This window comes from Mastigoproctus giganteus, chromosome 3 (genome assembly GCF_048544385.1).
Source record: "Mastigoproctus giganteus isolate SK-2022 chromosome 3, ASM4854438v1, whole genome shotgun sequence".
Lineage (NCBI taxonomy): Eukaryota > Metazoa > Arthropoda > Arachnida > Uropygi > Thelyphonidae > Mastigoproctus > Mastigoproctus giganteus.
Window position 1 is genome coordinate 67,183,241 of NC_143577.1, and position 15,045 is coordinate 67,198,285.

At 37.7% G+C, this 15,045-nt stretch overlaps 1 protein-coding gene across 1 annotated transcript in view; it reads right to left on the bottom strand.

The window, feature by feature from the left end:
• LOC150088059 (centrosomal protein of 135 kDa-like) overlaps positions 1 to 15,045 on the bottom strand; it is a 507,662-nt gene that overhangs the window by 120,936 nt on the left and 371,681 nt on the right. Inside the window, exon 19 of the mRNA XM_090369998.1 lies at positions 9,728 to 9,896. Coding sequence (XP_090226124.1) covers positions 9,728 to 9,896 — 169 coding nt within the window. The remainder of the gene's footprint in view (positions 1 to 9,727; positions 9,897 to 15,045) is intronic.

Consider the following 15,045-nt stretch of genomic DNA (forward strand, 5'->3'; position numbering starts at 1 on the left):
TAATTCCCTGCACATGGTACAGTTGAAATACGGCAGTTCTCAGCTTGATTTAATTCAGATGTTATTTGAACAAGCACTGAATGACCTATTTTTCTGTACAGTCTTCCTTAGAGTATGACAGCTTTTCTCTTTATTGTTGTTGTTGTTGTTGTTGGTATTTGGCTTAACGACACAAAGGCTACTGAGACCAAATTGTGTCTGCTCAGTTTATTTATTCAAAATATACCACTGTAGATGTTAAATTAAATACTCCTGTATAGGCCAATACATTTTAAATAGATTATAAGTTCTTCTACATTTGCATCACTTTCCAGAATGTGAGTATCATGTGAGACGTTCAGCCTAGAGACCAACTGAAAACTGTTTGACCGTATGGTTGAATATAAAGGACAATCAAACAGAAAATGCCTAACTAACTGTAAGTTGACTGTCACAGGATGAATACTGGAGTGGATCTTCTCCAAGTAGCAGGAACAGATGGGTATGATGAGTGTGTCCAATTCTGAGTCTTGCCAGTACCACTTCCTCTCGTCTGTTTCGTCGAAAGCCTGAGAGCCACAGCTCTGGTTCTTCTTTTATCTGGTAAAGCTTGCTGTTAATATTCTTTTTCCAGATCTGTGATCAGTTGTCGTAACTTGCTTTGCAAATAATAGCTTGTAATCAGTGTAAGGAATCTGAGGATGTTGTGGGAGAGTGGGTTGAGGATGTTTAGCTGCGAGGTCCGCACTTTCATTTCCCGGAATGCCAGAATGGCATGGATTCAGAAAAAACTGATTGAACACGCTGCAGGAAAATAGTTCAGAATGAATGTATTTCGATGTAGGATGAGATGATGAGAAATTCTTCCTTATGGCAGAATTAGCACTGAGGGAATCGGTATAAATTGTGGCAGGTGAGATAGAAAGTTCAATAGTTTTACTAAATGCTAATTTGATAGCATATAATTCGGCTGTGAAGACGCTACAGGCTAATGGTAGTGAGGCTGTAACCGTAAGAAAAGGAAAAATTGCAGCAGCACCAACCATACTGGACGTTTTAGATCAGTCGGTATAGATTTTACAGGCATGGGAGTTCAGCGTAATGTGAGCTAAGTGCAGCTGCCTGATATTATAGGGAGGTACAGTATTCTTCCCCCACTCCAGAAAGTGTGTATCATGAGAGGCAGAAACGTATGTCCAAGTTGGAATAGGTGCAGTTGCGTCCTGAAAAATATCGCTTAAATTGATATTCCAATTCTGAGAAAGCTCTTTAATCATGAGTGAAGCAGGTTTATTTTCATTTGGCTTGCTCTCATAGAACAAATCCCACCGAGTATTATAAAGATGCTCCCACCAAGTATTATGAAGATACTACACTGCCAAGATCCAGTCTTCCATCATACTGGGGTATGATGGAAGACTGGATCTTGGCAGTGTAGTGGAGCAGTAATGATTTCCTATGAAGATATGATGGAGGATCATGTGCTTCAATATAAAGACTTTGGATTGGAGAAGTCCTGAAAGCACCCAATGCAGTCCAGAGAGCACTGTGCTGGATAAAATTTAGACATTGTAAAGTAGCGGCCCTGGCAGAATCATTGACCTGACAACAATAATCTAACCGTGAACAGATTAAAGTTCTGTAGAGATGCAGTAGAGTATACTGATCAGCACACCATGACATAGCCAAGACTGATCGAAGTATATTCAGATGCTTTAGACACTTATTTCTTAAATGAGAGATGTGAGCTTGGAAGTTCAGCCTGCTGTCTAATATCAGTCCAAGAAATTTAACAGTGCTAACAAGTGGGATTGGAATATTGTTTATTTGTAGTTCCGGATCAGGACGGAGAGCTCGTTTCTTGCAAAAGTGAGTGACAGTGCATTTCTTTTCTGAGAGTCGGAAGCCATTCCGTGAAGTCCAGGATTGTATTTTGGTAATGGCAAGTTGGAGCTGCCGTTTGATGGTATTCATACTTTGAGACTGACAGGAAATGGTAAGGTCATCTGCGTACATGTAAGTTTCAACAGTTTTTGGGATATCTCATGTTATGCTGCTAACTCGGATTGAAAATAGTGTTGGACTAGAAATCAATTCCTGCAGGACTCCTTCCTGAATGTGAGATGCAGAGAGTATATTTTTATATTGGACCTGAAAAGAATGCAATTACAGAAAATTTTGAATTATTTTTGGCAAATGGCCCTAAGCCCCAGATAGTAAAGGTCCATATAATAATCCCATGTCGCCATGTAGTGTCAAATGCCTTTTCAAGATCTAGGTTGACCATGACTAGATGTTGTTTCATGACAAAGGCATTGCGGATATGAGATTCGGCTTTGATAAGCACATGCAGCATTGATCTATTCTTCCGAAAGCCATACTGATGAATCTGGAAGGAGATTCTGCGACATCAGGCTGTAAGAGAGGCTAGTATAATGAACCATCCTTTCAAAAATTTTACCCATGCAGCTCGTAAGAGATACTGGCCTGTAATTTTCAACACAGGAATGATCTTTTCCTGGTTTTGGTAAGGCAATAATGAAAGAATGGCACCAGGAAGAAGGATAGGCATTTTCAGAGAATATCCAATTATAAAAGATTAACATGGTACTCAAATCCTCTTCAAGTAAATGCTTCAGCATAATGTAATGAACTCCATCTGGGCCTGCGGCACTATTTGAAGATCTGTTTAATGATTCTTAAATTTTTTTAATGTAAATGGTTGGTTGTACGGGAATGAGTGGTGCATGATAAAGTTGATTTTATATTGTTCTGCACCAGCTTTGATGTTCTGATATGTGGATGCATAGGAGGCAGAAGCAGAGATTGTAGCAAATGATTCTGCAAGTGCATTAGTAACTTCTTCAGCTACAGATAGGTCTTTCCCTTTCCAATGAAGTATTGGAGAGAGCAGACAAGTGAATTTCTCATTTAGTGCCTATATTCTTTTCCAGATGAGGTAGGCGCCTCCGTAGCCAGGTGGGAAGGAGCAGCAGTGCGTAGCACACGCTTCTTGATTAGACCGGGGTTCGAGCCCCTCACCACCAAATACGGAGGATGCGGAAAGGTCAGGGAATGACCACCGCATATCCTGGAGCAATATGGCCATAGTTGCTAATGCTCCTAAAAACCAAATAACAAATAACAAAATAACCAGATGAGGCATGTGTCAGTGTCTTTTCTCATTGTTGAGGCAAAAGCAATCCATGAGTCTTGTTTTGCTTTCTGTCTAATTTGCCTTGCTTTTGCTTTAAGCTTTTTATAAGCAATAAGGTTACTAGTGGTGGGATCCTTACAGAAATCATCCTCATCTGTATATCGTATAATTTGAGAATTTTGGTGAAACTTGGGGTGACAAGAATATTTCCTGTAGGCATATAACTACAGAATTGAATTGAGAGATTAAATCCCTTAAATCATCAGAATGGCTGCTTAGTCCTCTTCAGTTCCACTGTATGATGTTAGTCATTATTTTGGTTTTGCTGAGGATAATTCATCTGACTATTTTTTGTATGCAGGACATTTTTTCCAGTTTTTTTTGGGAATAAGGGGCATCCAGTATCCATAGTGTCATTGGAATGGAGTTCTAGGATAGATTCTTCATAATTTGGGTGTGTATCCACTTCCATAGTGTTGGTGGGTAGTTCAGTTTCCATACAATCTTTAGTAGGTTTCAATTTTTCTATGTCATTTGAGACCGTCAGAGTATCAGTTGGGATACTAATTGGGGTGTTGGTGGCATTGCTGGTTTTAGATTTAGAGTTATCTTTTCCAGTTTTAGATAAAGTTGCTTTAACCCAATTAGCTAGCAAGATATCGGGCGGTATTGACACATCTGTTTGAATTGCAGTTGTATGAAAACTTCGGGTGCGAGAAGCATAAGATGGACTAGGCACAGTCAACATTATTTGTCTGCGTGCCTCAGGATGTGTGACTTTATGTTCTACTTTGAATTTTTGGATTTTCCTACCTGTCTTCCACATTTCACATGATTTAGAAAAGGCAAGGCGACTGCCTTTGCAGTTGGGGCAAATTGGAACTGCAGCTGAACAACCTGCTTATGTATGATTTTTTGAACCACTACAAATAGGACAGATAGCATCACCTCTGCATGCCTGCTGTGCGTGACCATATTTCTGGCATTTAAAACAACGAAGAGGATTTGGGATGTATGGGCAAATTTGGCAGTTTAAATATCCAGCTTTTACTGAGGATGGCAAATCAGGAGTGCTAAAAGTTAAAATGATGGAATGAGTTGGAATGAGATTTCCATGTTTTTTTGTCATAATTCTTTTAGCATTGATTACTTTTTGATGGCTAAGTTCTTGAACTAATTCCTCATCAGACACTGCAATTAAATCCCATTCTGTGAAGATGCCTTTCGATGAATTTAAGGTATTGTGGGGAGTAACAGATATTGGCAACCCACCAAATGTCATTGTCTTTAATAGCTACTCAATGTTCGGAGATGGCTGTTTTAATCAGATCTCCTGATTGTAGTCGCTTCATCATTTTTGGTAATCCTGCAATAGATTCCAGATGGCATTAAATCATAAATGGTGATAACTTGCCCACAGGCTGGGTGGACAGAGCGTGTATGACCAGAAAATTAGGAATATCTGGACACTGTGCTTCTGTTTGAAGCCTTTTTGATTGACTAGTGTTGTTGTCATGACAGGATTCTTGTCTTGAGCTTGAGGGCTCTAAGAAAATTGTTAGAATCCATGATGGTTCCTTTTGGCCCCGGGTGTTTATCTTTACCACCCAAGTTACTGGCCCCGCCACGGGGAGGCAGGAGCAGTGCCACGAGGTGACCAAATGGCCAAGTTAGTAAATTAGTATTTATAGAAAAAAGAAACAGAAAGGTGGTTTCTCTTTCTGGGCCTCTGCCTACTTCTTGTAGAGCAAAAGTGCTACTCTGATATACAAATAAAAATCAAGAAAATGGTTTTTGAAACAAAAAGTAGAATCTGTTCACTCAAATGCTCTTTTTAGAAATCGCTTTGAGAAATGCACTAGAAATTGTTTGGGCATGGAATGCTTGGCACCCGGGACCCTTTGCTCTTGAAGTATTGTTTTTCTGCCACAGTTACACATTTTAGATGTGGAAGAACTGCTTGCTTTCCAGTTATTTAAAACCTTTCAGATGGATGCTTTTGAGAAACTAGTTATGTCTTCCATTTCCATAATCATGGATCCTGTTAAATATGCACCCACAATAAAAACCTTTTTCCAAGTTTCATAGATCAGTTTTCCTCATTCTGGCATCAGATTACTGCAGTTGAACATCCTGTGCAGTCCTTATACTCAACAAGGCAACACGTCATCATCCCACATCAGTTTTCTTATGCCATTCCACATCAGTTTTCTAAAATTATGCACATAAAGTTTCCCATCCACCTGTTTTACCCTCTGAACGTTTTTTAATCAGCCGTGAACTTCTGAAAATCCACTTCATGCAACAGCATTTTTCTCCCTATACATTTTTGTATGAATAATGCTAATGCACAATAAAAAAGGAGAGGTCAATAACAATGTCTGGTCCTTGAGGTCATCACAGACATTCTCTCAGATATGCCAGACAAGCTGTACTTGCTACCGGGGAATCTAAAATGCTGATGGAACTGATATTCGAGTGACATTCAAGTCAAGTGGACCCGGTTTCAGTGAAGTTCGGACGGTCTGTAACAGCCAAATCCTCTGCTTGCACCTTCACGATGGTGGGACTGTTAGTAATCCTGGGTATAACCTCCTTGCACAAGCACACTGTGGGTGACCACTCAGGTGTGAACCAACGTAAGCAGGGGTCAAGGTGTGGCACCCACACAACATGGATGAATGCCGCCCCTCTGTGTTACCAGGCAATACTAGGTGGTAGATGACTCTCATCAACCGATTCAATACCACCACTTTGCTTATTGGAGGCTTGAAGTGGTGGAACCCATGTTTAATCTCCAGAGCTAAGTTCTAGTCAAACCTTCTCCACCTCTTCCATCATAACCTCAAAAGTCATCAGTCATATGCAGTATGACTGATGACTTCCACCTCTTCCATTATGACCTCAAAAGTCATCAGTCATATGCAGTATGACTGATGACTTCCACCTCTTCCATCATAACCTCAAAAGTCATCAGTCATATGCAGTATGACTGATGACTTCTGAGGTTATGATGAACATCATGGTGAGATCCAATCTTCCTTACATTTCGAGGGTACAGATCTAAAACGATGTTCGCAGGCTGGCCGCTAGTTAGTACACCAGACCGAACCTATTGGTAACTCTTTAGGAGGCTTCTGGATCAGCTCGTGTATAATCTTGCTACTGCTACTCTGCCAGATATTGACAGTGCCCCCCCCCCTGCATGGAGGGAGTCCGAGGGACTCGGACTCCCTCCATGCAGGGGGGGGGGGCACTGTCGAGGCCACTTTATGTCAGGATCTGGGTATATTCTTACCATGAGTACACCATATCCAAAAATTTCATTACTTCATGCAGCACGTCCCGCTCCCACAACTTTTTCTTACTATTGAATACACTCAATTCTAATCTCAACGACATCCATTTCTACTTGCAGTCTGCCAAACCCCATGTACTATTTCTGACAGAATCTCAAAGGTGGTACTTGTGCATATGTCCATTCCGATATTCCCTGTCAGAGACTTGGCAATTTGGAATCTCCTCTTTTCGATCTTCTCTGGCTTAAAATCTTTCTACCTTATTGTTTCAAATTCATCTGTTGTCTCTACCGTTCTCCCAATTCCACTAATCACTTGGAGCTCTTTGACTTCCTCTCTCTGCAACTTGACTTTCTCCAGTCCAACTTTCCTAGGTGATTTTAATGTTCACAACTCCAGCTGGCTTCCATTTTCTAGTCACACTGACCCAACTGGTCGAGATGCTGAGGCTTTTGAAATTACTAATGACCTTGCACAGATTGTTTATTTACCTACAAGGATACTGAACAATCCTAACCATACAGCCAACATGCTTGATCTTTTTCTCACAAAGAACTCTTCTAAGTACACTGTCGAAGTGAGTGGTCCTTTAGGCACCTCAGATCACAAATTGGTGATTGTCTCTTCTCCAATAGAGCCTTTATCTCATGGCTATTCTCAACCTCGTATTGTTTCGCATTACAAGAATGATAAATGGGATGACCTGCGAGATTTCTTTTCTTCTTCTCCTTGGTCGGATTACTGCTTCAAAACATCTGATGTCAACGTTTGCTCAGATCGTATCAGTGAAATTATTCTTGTAGGAAAAGAATCATTTATTTCACACTCCACTTTAAAATCTTGTCCTTTATCTAAACCTTGGTTTTCCAATAAATGTGCTAAGGCTGTTCAAGAGAAGAACGTTGCATATCGTAATTGGCTTCTTTCCAATTCTTCAGTTTCCTTTTCTACCTGCACCAAAGCTCACAACAATTGTAAAGCAGCTATTAATCAGTCCAAACTATATTTTGAAGAGGCTATTATTACCCTAATGGTAGCTGAGCATTCTGGTCTCTTACCAAAGCTATTGGCCGCAACTTTTTCCCATCTCTGCTCCAACCTCTCAAAACCAGATGGTTCTGTTGTCACTTCAGCCAAGTGACAACAGAACCATCACATGACCTGCTAGCATCCCATTTTACTTCCAACTCATGTATTAATGATCTTGGTAAAACACCTCCCACCATTCCCAACATGCTCCATTCAATGCCTCCTGTGGTCTTCCGTCAAAAAGATGTCAGAAGGATTTTGATGAATCTTGATGCAAAGAAATCTCCAGGTCCTGATGGTATTTCTCCACTTTTCTCAAAACCTGTTCTCCTGAACTTACTCCTGTTCTTTGCTACCTTTTTTCACTTTCTTATTCCATAGGTGATTTTTCTTCTGCTTGGAAATTTGCTCATATCCAGCCAGTTCCTAAAAAGGGTGACAAATCCCTCCCATCCAATTATCATCCTATTGCAATTACTTCTACTCTTTCTAAAGTAATGGAGAAATCAATTAACCGCCAACTCTTAAACTACTTAGAAACCTTCCGTCTGATCAACGACTGCAGTATGGATTCTGTCAGTGTTGATCCACTGGTGATATTCTGGTTTATGTTACTCATTAAGAACAGATTCAATGGAAAAGTTTGGTGAAACACAAGTAGTTGCTCTTGACATCCCAAAAGCTTTTGATCGTGTTTGGCATAAAGGTCTTCTAAACAAGATTCCGTGTTATGGTTTTCCAACTGTTTTTTGTAATTGGTTATCCAGTTTTCTCTCTGATCGCTCACTGAGAGTGATGGTAGATGGTTCTCTGTCTTCTAACTTCTCCACTAATGCTGGTGTTCCCCAAGGTTCAGTTCTTTTCCTCTTGTATATTAATGACCTTATTCCATTGACTGGAAATCCTATCTATAGTTCTGCTGATAATAGCACATTGCATTCCACTTTCAATTTTGAGAAACCTTGCTCTGTTCAATCAGCTTCAACTTCTCGAATATTCGCTACTAATTCCTTAAATGCCAACTTCCAGGTAATTCTCCAGTGGGGAAAGACAACTTAGTTGATGTCAATCCTTCTAAAATTCAGTCTTGTCTTATATCTCATAAAAAAGGATTCTTCTGCTCCTATGCTTATCTTTGGTGACACTCCCATTTCTAGACAAAATGATATATCTCTTTTGGGGATTACCCTGACTTCTAATCTCACTTGGCACAAGCACATTACAAATATTGCTTCCACTGCATCTAAAAACTTGGTTTTCTCTTTCGTTCTTGGCATTACTTTTCTTCCAAACAGCTGTTCACTCTGTACAAATCACAAATCCACCCTACCATGGAATATTGTTCCCACATCTGGGGCGGGGGCCCCCCAAACCTCTCTCAGGCTTCTAGATTCCATTCAGAAGAGGGCAGTTAGGTTAATTAATGACTCCTCTCTAACAGAGTCTCTCCACTCAATGTCTCATAGACTTATGGTTTCTGCTGCATGCCTTTTCTACAGATACTTCCATGGGCACTGTTCTTCTGAATTGGCTTCTATAATTCCCACTCTCTCTTTCAAAACAGTCCAAACCCATGCCACCACCAGCCAACATCCATTTACTGTCCAACTTCAAACTCACAGAACCAACTTTTCATCTTCGTTGTTTATTCATTCAACTGCCATTTTCCTGAACAACCATCCTTCATATGTATTTCCTGAAAAATTAGTCTTCAGAAGTTCAAGTCTAATGTCAACAAATATCTTCTCTCATCTTCTCAACCTCCAGCCATGCACAGTACTAAGTACTACAGGTTCTAATACCTCTTATACCTCTCGTGTTTGGGGTTTTAATTAAAAAAAAAAAAAAAAAAAAGGAGAGAACATATCTCTGCACATGACATACCCAGTCTCCCCCCCCCCCAAAGAAAGGAGAGAACTTACTCTGCACATGACATACCCAGTCCCCCCCCCCCAAAGAAAGCTACACAAAATTACTTTCATTACTTTACGGTTACAGCTTATGAACAGTAAATTTTAAAAAGCTGTTTCATTTTTTTTCCCACCCCATCCCTCTCCAAAATGCCAGTAATCCCACATATCAAACTGGGTCTCCGCTCATGTCTACTTAGTAATAAGGGGATGTTGGATGTGACCAGCTATATGGAGTGGATTTTATAAAATAAATCGCACCTCAAATTCTTTTGAATACTCAGACAGTAAGAATTATTTTATCTTAAAATTAATAAATTACAAAATGATATGAAAGAAAACTGAATTTATACTTGATTATCAGCAGCCATGGTTGTCAAATTACTCAACAAACGTTCATTTTCCTTCACAAGGGATTCTTGGGCTTTTGTTAGTTTTGCCGTATCTTGATTATAACTTTTTAATTGCTGTTTTAGGCTTTTTATTTCCAAATCTTTTTCTTGCAGCTCCTTTTGTAGTTTGCTGAGTAACAAAAAAAAATGTAATTCATTATAAAATTAAATCTATGTTTCAGAAAGAATTTTAATACTGTACATAGAATTCTAATTTGGTAGTAATCAAATTTTATTTTTTAAAGGAAGTTAAATAAATATTTATACATTTGTATGCAAATAGATACACGCAAATATTCAGCATTACTGGATGCCACAGTAGAGGCATCCAAAGTATCATATAAGAGAATATAATATAATGATACTACAGATAGAGCTAGCATTTACAAATAACAAAATCAGAGGAAATTTACAAATATGAATAAATAAAAAACAAAACAAAATAATGCACAGTAAATCTACTTTGACGTTTTCCATGCACAGGCTCTATAAAATATGTGTGCATGCATGTGCACACACACACATATAATAATAAGATAAGCTTACCAAGAATTTATAATTTTGCTATTAATACGGAACAAATAATACACCTATGTAAAAACTGCTTTGAAATATTCTGACATGTACTGCTATGTCTTATTTGTGTTTCCAAGTAACTGTAAACAGAGTTTAGAATAGTATAAAAATAATCATACATATTAGCATCAGTTGTAAAACTTGGGCATACAAAAACCAAAATTGAATTCTCTGAAAATTAGATCCAGAAGTTGCTGAAATCAAATGATATATAAACATATCTAGAGGATATTATTGCATTAAAAAAAGGGGTAAAAATAAAAGTTATGAAAAAGTTTTTCTTTATAATTTTCTATGAATTTATTTCTAACAAATTTTTTGTTTATTATTTTTTATTTTAAATTCTCATTTGATTTTTGACAATCATTTCATGCTAACGTTGCACAATCACTATTTCACTTAATGAGAACAAATTAAGTTTTCAGTGAAAATAAGAACAAATTAATATTTACAAGCATTTATGTAGAAAATTTAAATTTTTACAAAAAAATCAAAATTACAAAAAACTCACTCCACAGAGTCTGTGGCTATTGGAAATTTGCTCCCTATAGCCCATGATGTTCTTCAGAAAAGAAGGTTAATAACTTGCTAATTCCTGATAATCCACCAACCTCTTATTAGAGGGAAATTCTATCAGAATGCATGTAAAGTTTATCAACAGATAATAATATATTTTTGCAATTATTTTATCCTTATGCAGTACTTGAAATCATTCCTCGATCTCCCCAGATTGATACCAACCTATTAATTACATTAATCAAGGGCCTAAGGGAAAGAAATAATATCGATACTAGCACTTTTATAGTGTGTATAAGCTAGCTATACTTGATTGTGTAGTTTTGTTGTGAACAACAAAAGATTAAAATCTGATCAAATAAGGTCAGGGAACATATATTTGTACCCATTTGTCCTTGAAAAAGAACAACTATCTAAATACAAACTTACGGTTAGGCCACTTTAATAAAAGCTGATATTCAACAACCAGTAGTAATTTCAAATTGAAAAGCAAAGCACCAGACCAGTTCCTTAACCAATAAAGAACAGCTGGTGGGGAAAAAGAAGGAATTTTAATATACAGGGTGGTCACAAAGTCACACACTATTTCTGTAAAAATGCCTGAATTTCAACACAACAATATTCATTTCACACACCCAAGCATGAAATGAAACTATTTTTGCTCCTTCATTAGTTTTAGTCAGTGATTTTTTTGGGACAGTACACAAGAGTATGGCATACTGGCACCTTTAGTACACTTCGAAATTTGTAATATTCCGGAATTTTTTTTCACATGTTTACCTACTATTCAAATAAGCTTAAAGTTGTTTAACTAAATTTGCATTTTTCACTGTCTATTGTTATGATATTTTCTATATAAAACTTTATAACTATTTTTAGAATTCTAAATTACTCAGTCAGATCTCTGTTTAACAAAACTCCTTTTATAGCACTTTTTTTTCTTTTTTTTTTTTTTTTTAAATCCCCTTGGAAATTACATTTAAAATAGTTTCTGTTGGGCAAATAAAATTTTTATATAATGAACGGTTTAGGAGAGATTAACTAGGCACGCACTGTTCGCACTTCTGACCTTCGGGCAACTTAAAAATTAGTGCTGCTGCTGCAAGAATTGAGAGAGCTAAAGGGATTACCATTCTACAACTCAGTGGCACCTGGTTAAACCTATCCGACCAATTGTCCCACATATGGAGAAGTCGCGCTAGTCAACAGTGAGCAGATCAAGGGGTATTCCCAATGGCTCTGACTACGATACAAATTTAAACGAGTGAATGTGAATGAGGATTTTCACAAATGAATTTGATTGTCAGCACAACCAGAGCTTCGTAGCTGAAAAACACAATTTCTTCACTACTATTTCTTAAAATTGTAGGCCCACCGGTGACACATTTCGATCCAGCAAATATGTCGATTCGTGGCTGCTTCGGAAACATCATTCATCAACAGACAAAAACAGTAAGAAAATAAGTTGGCATAGTGTGTTGGATAAGAACTGAATAAAAATTTGGAATATTCTATAAAAACTTTATTATGAAATTATTTTTACTTATTACTTATATTTTACACATTTTACTTATTTTTTATATACTTGAATAATAAATTTATGCTTAATAAACTGTGTTAATATACTTCATTTGTTGTTCTTATTCCAAAAACATTGCTATTAAAATAACAATATCAGGAAATAATTTTTTTTAGAGTACTGTACTTTTCATGTCCTTTTAATTTTCATTTTTTGCTGATAGCAAAGAATGAATACTGGCACCTATTTTTTTTACAAAAAGAGCACTGGTTTTAGTAATACTACTCAGAGAATGATGCAACGAAGGAAGCTTATATAGCATCAACAAAAAAAAAATAAATAATAATAATAATTAATTTAAAAAATACCCATTTCATTTATCCATCCTCTCTAACAATTTATCAAGTCCTTGTCTTCTCTAAGCATTTTCCAACAGCTCATTATACTTCCAAAAATGAAATTTCCAAACCTGAATGCATTATTCCAGATGTGGCCTGGAAAAAGAGCCATTAAGTACAGTCTGTCCTCGTATAGCACGATAGTTGCGTTCCTAGAAACCCTCGTGCAATGCAAAATCGTGCAATATAAACAACAGGCCCTATGGGAAAAGGAGGGTTAGGTGCCGACCACACAAGATTGAACACACATTTGGAACCAAAACATTACCAAACACAATAAATAATCGGCTAATTTTAATCGTTATAAAATACTTACGTATTTTATAACGATTAAAATACGTAATAAAAATAATATTATATTATAATAAAGTATTTTTAGTATTTTTTAATACTAAAAGAGTATTTTTTACGAATAAAATACGTATTTTATTCGTAAAAAATTTATTATATTAAATAAAATAGTCGTAATAAAATACTTACGTATTTTATAATACATATTTAGTAAGTCGTAATTAAATATTGCTAATGCTTTTGCTTCTATCGTAAGCAAACTTGCTTTTTGTTTGATTTTCTATCAAAAGAGATGACAGCCGTTCCATCTCTTCCAATTCTTTGTGTCTTAATCTAATGGATTTTAATTACACTGAGTTGTTCCCGCTACGAAAGTTGTTTTTATTTTCTCCGCATTCTTTGTAATTCTCGGCGTTGCCTCATTTAGGTCTGTAGCACGTGCAATATCACATGGTCTTTCATTTCGCTCAAAGCGTTTCACAATTTCATATTTTTTCTCTATGGACAGAGGCGGACTGGCCATAAGCCTTACCCGGGAAATCCCGGTGGACGGAGGCCGGTGTGATTTTGGCCATAAACTATAGTATGAGGCCACTATAAATTTTCCCGGGTAAGAATTTTTGATCCAGTCCGCCTCTGTTTATCCATATTGCTTTTTTTTTCTCTCTCTGAATCTGCAGAGTCTTTGCCAGGACGCTTCCTTTTCACACCTTTTAAGTATTTTACTAATTTTTAGGGAATAAAGCACAATTACAAAACGAGGAGGCACGCTTGATACACATAAACAAAGCTGCGTGCGTGTAGCAACTGAATAAACAACACTGTAAAGCCTGAGATACACTATTAGCATTAGTAGCATTAGTAGAGGCATTTGATGCAAGAAAGCAAGCTTATGCAGCATCAGCCAAAAAAAAAAAAAAAAAAAAAAAAACCACTTCCACTTCACCCCTCTGTTCGTTCAAAATACCTGTCCAGCTGAGCCTTAAACTTATTTAGGCTATCAACCTCCACCACAAGGGATGGGAGTCTGTTCCACCAACCAACCACCCGCTGGCTAAAGGCAAATTTCCGCACATCTATCCTACATCTGTCTTTCCTCAATTTGAATTTATGCCCTCTCAGGTGATTTTTCTGAGCTAGAGGAAGAATCCCATCAGCATTGAGCATGCTTAAACCATTCAAGGCTTTATACACCTCTATGAGATCACCTCGCTGGTGCCTAGTCTCCAGACACTGTAATTTGCAAAACTTAAGCCTTTCTTCGTAAGAGCACCCCTTTGTTCCATTCACTAATCTTGTTGCCCTTCTCTGTACTCGTTCCAGCAGCTCTACATCCTTCTTGAAATGAGGCCTCCAGACCTGTATACAGTACTCTAGGTGTCGCCTGACCATTGCCTTATACAATGGAATAATCACCTCCTTAACCCTGCTGGAAAAATTCCTGTATATCATTGACAATACTCCATGAGCTACTCTTGCAGCCCGTCTGCACTGCTCAGAGAACTTCATATCTGCCTGCACAACCACCCCCAAGTCCCTTTCATTCTCTACCACTGTCAGTGTAGTACCACAGAGTTGATACGTTGCTCTGGGGTTGCTGTTTCCCATGTGTAGTACTTTACATTTGTCAATGTTAAACTTCATTTGCCACCTCTCAGCCCATCTGCTCAACCTTTCCAGATCCTGTTGCAGCAGCATAGTGTCAGTAGTGTCCTTGACAACCCTGCCAACCTTTGTATCATCTGCAAACTTGGACATTAAGCTTGATATACCATCATCAATATCATTTATAAATACAGAAAACAATAATGGACCCAACACTGAGCCCTGAGGGACTCCACTAATAACATTAGTCCACGATGAGCAGTGTCCATTAATTACCACTCTCTGTCTTCTCCCCCTCAACCATCCCTTTATCCATAGCAGCAACTTGCCTCCAATGCCACACTGCTCCAATTTGTGTAGCAGTCTTCCATGTG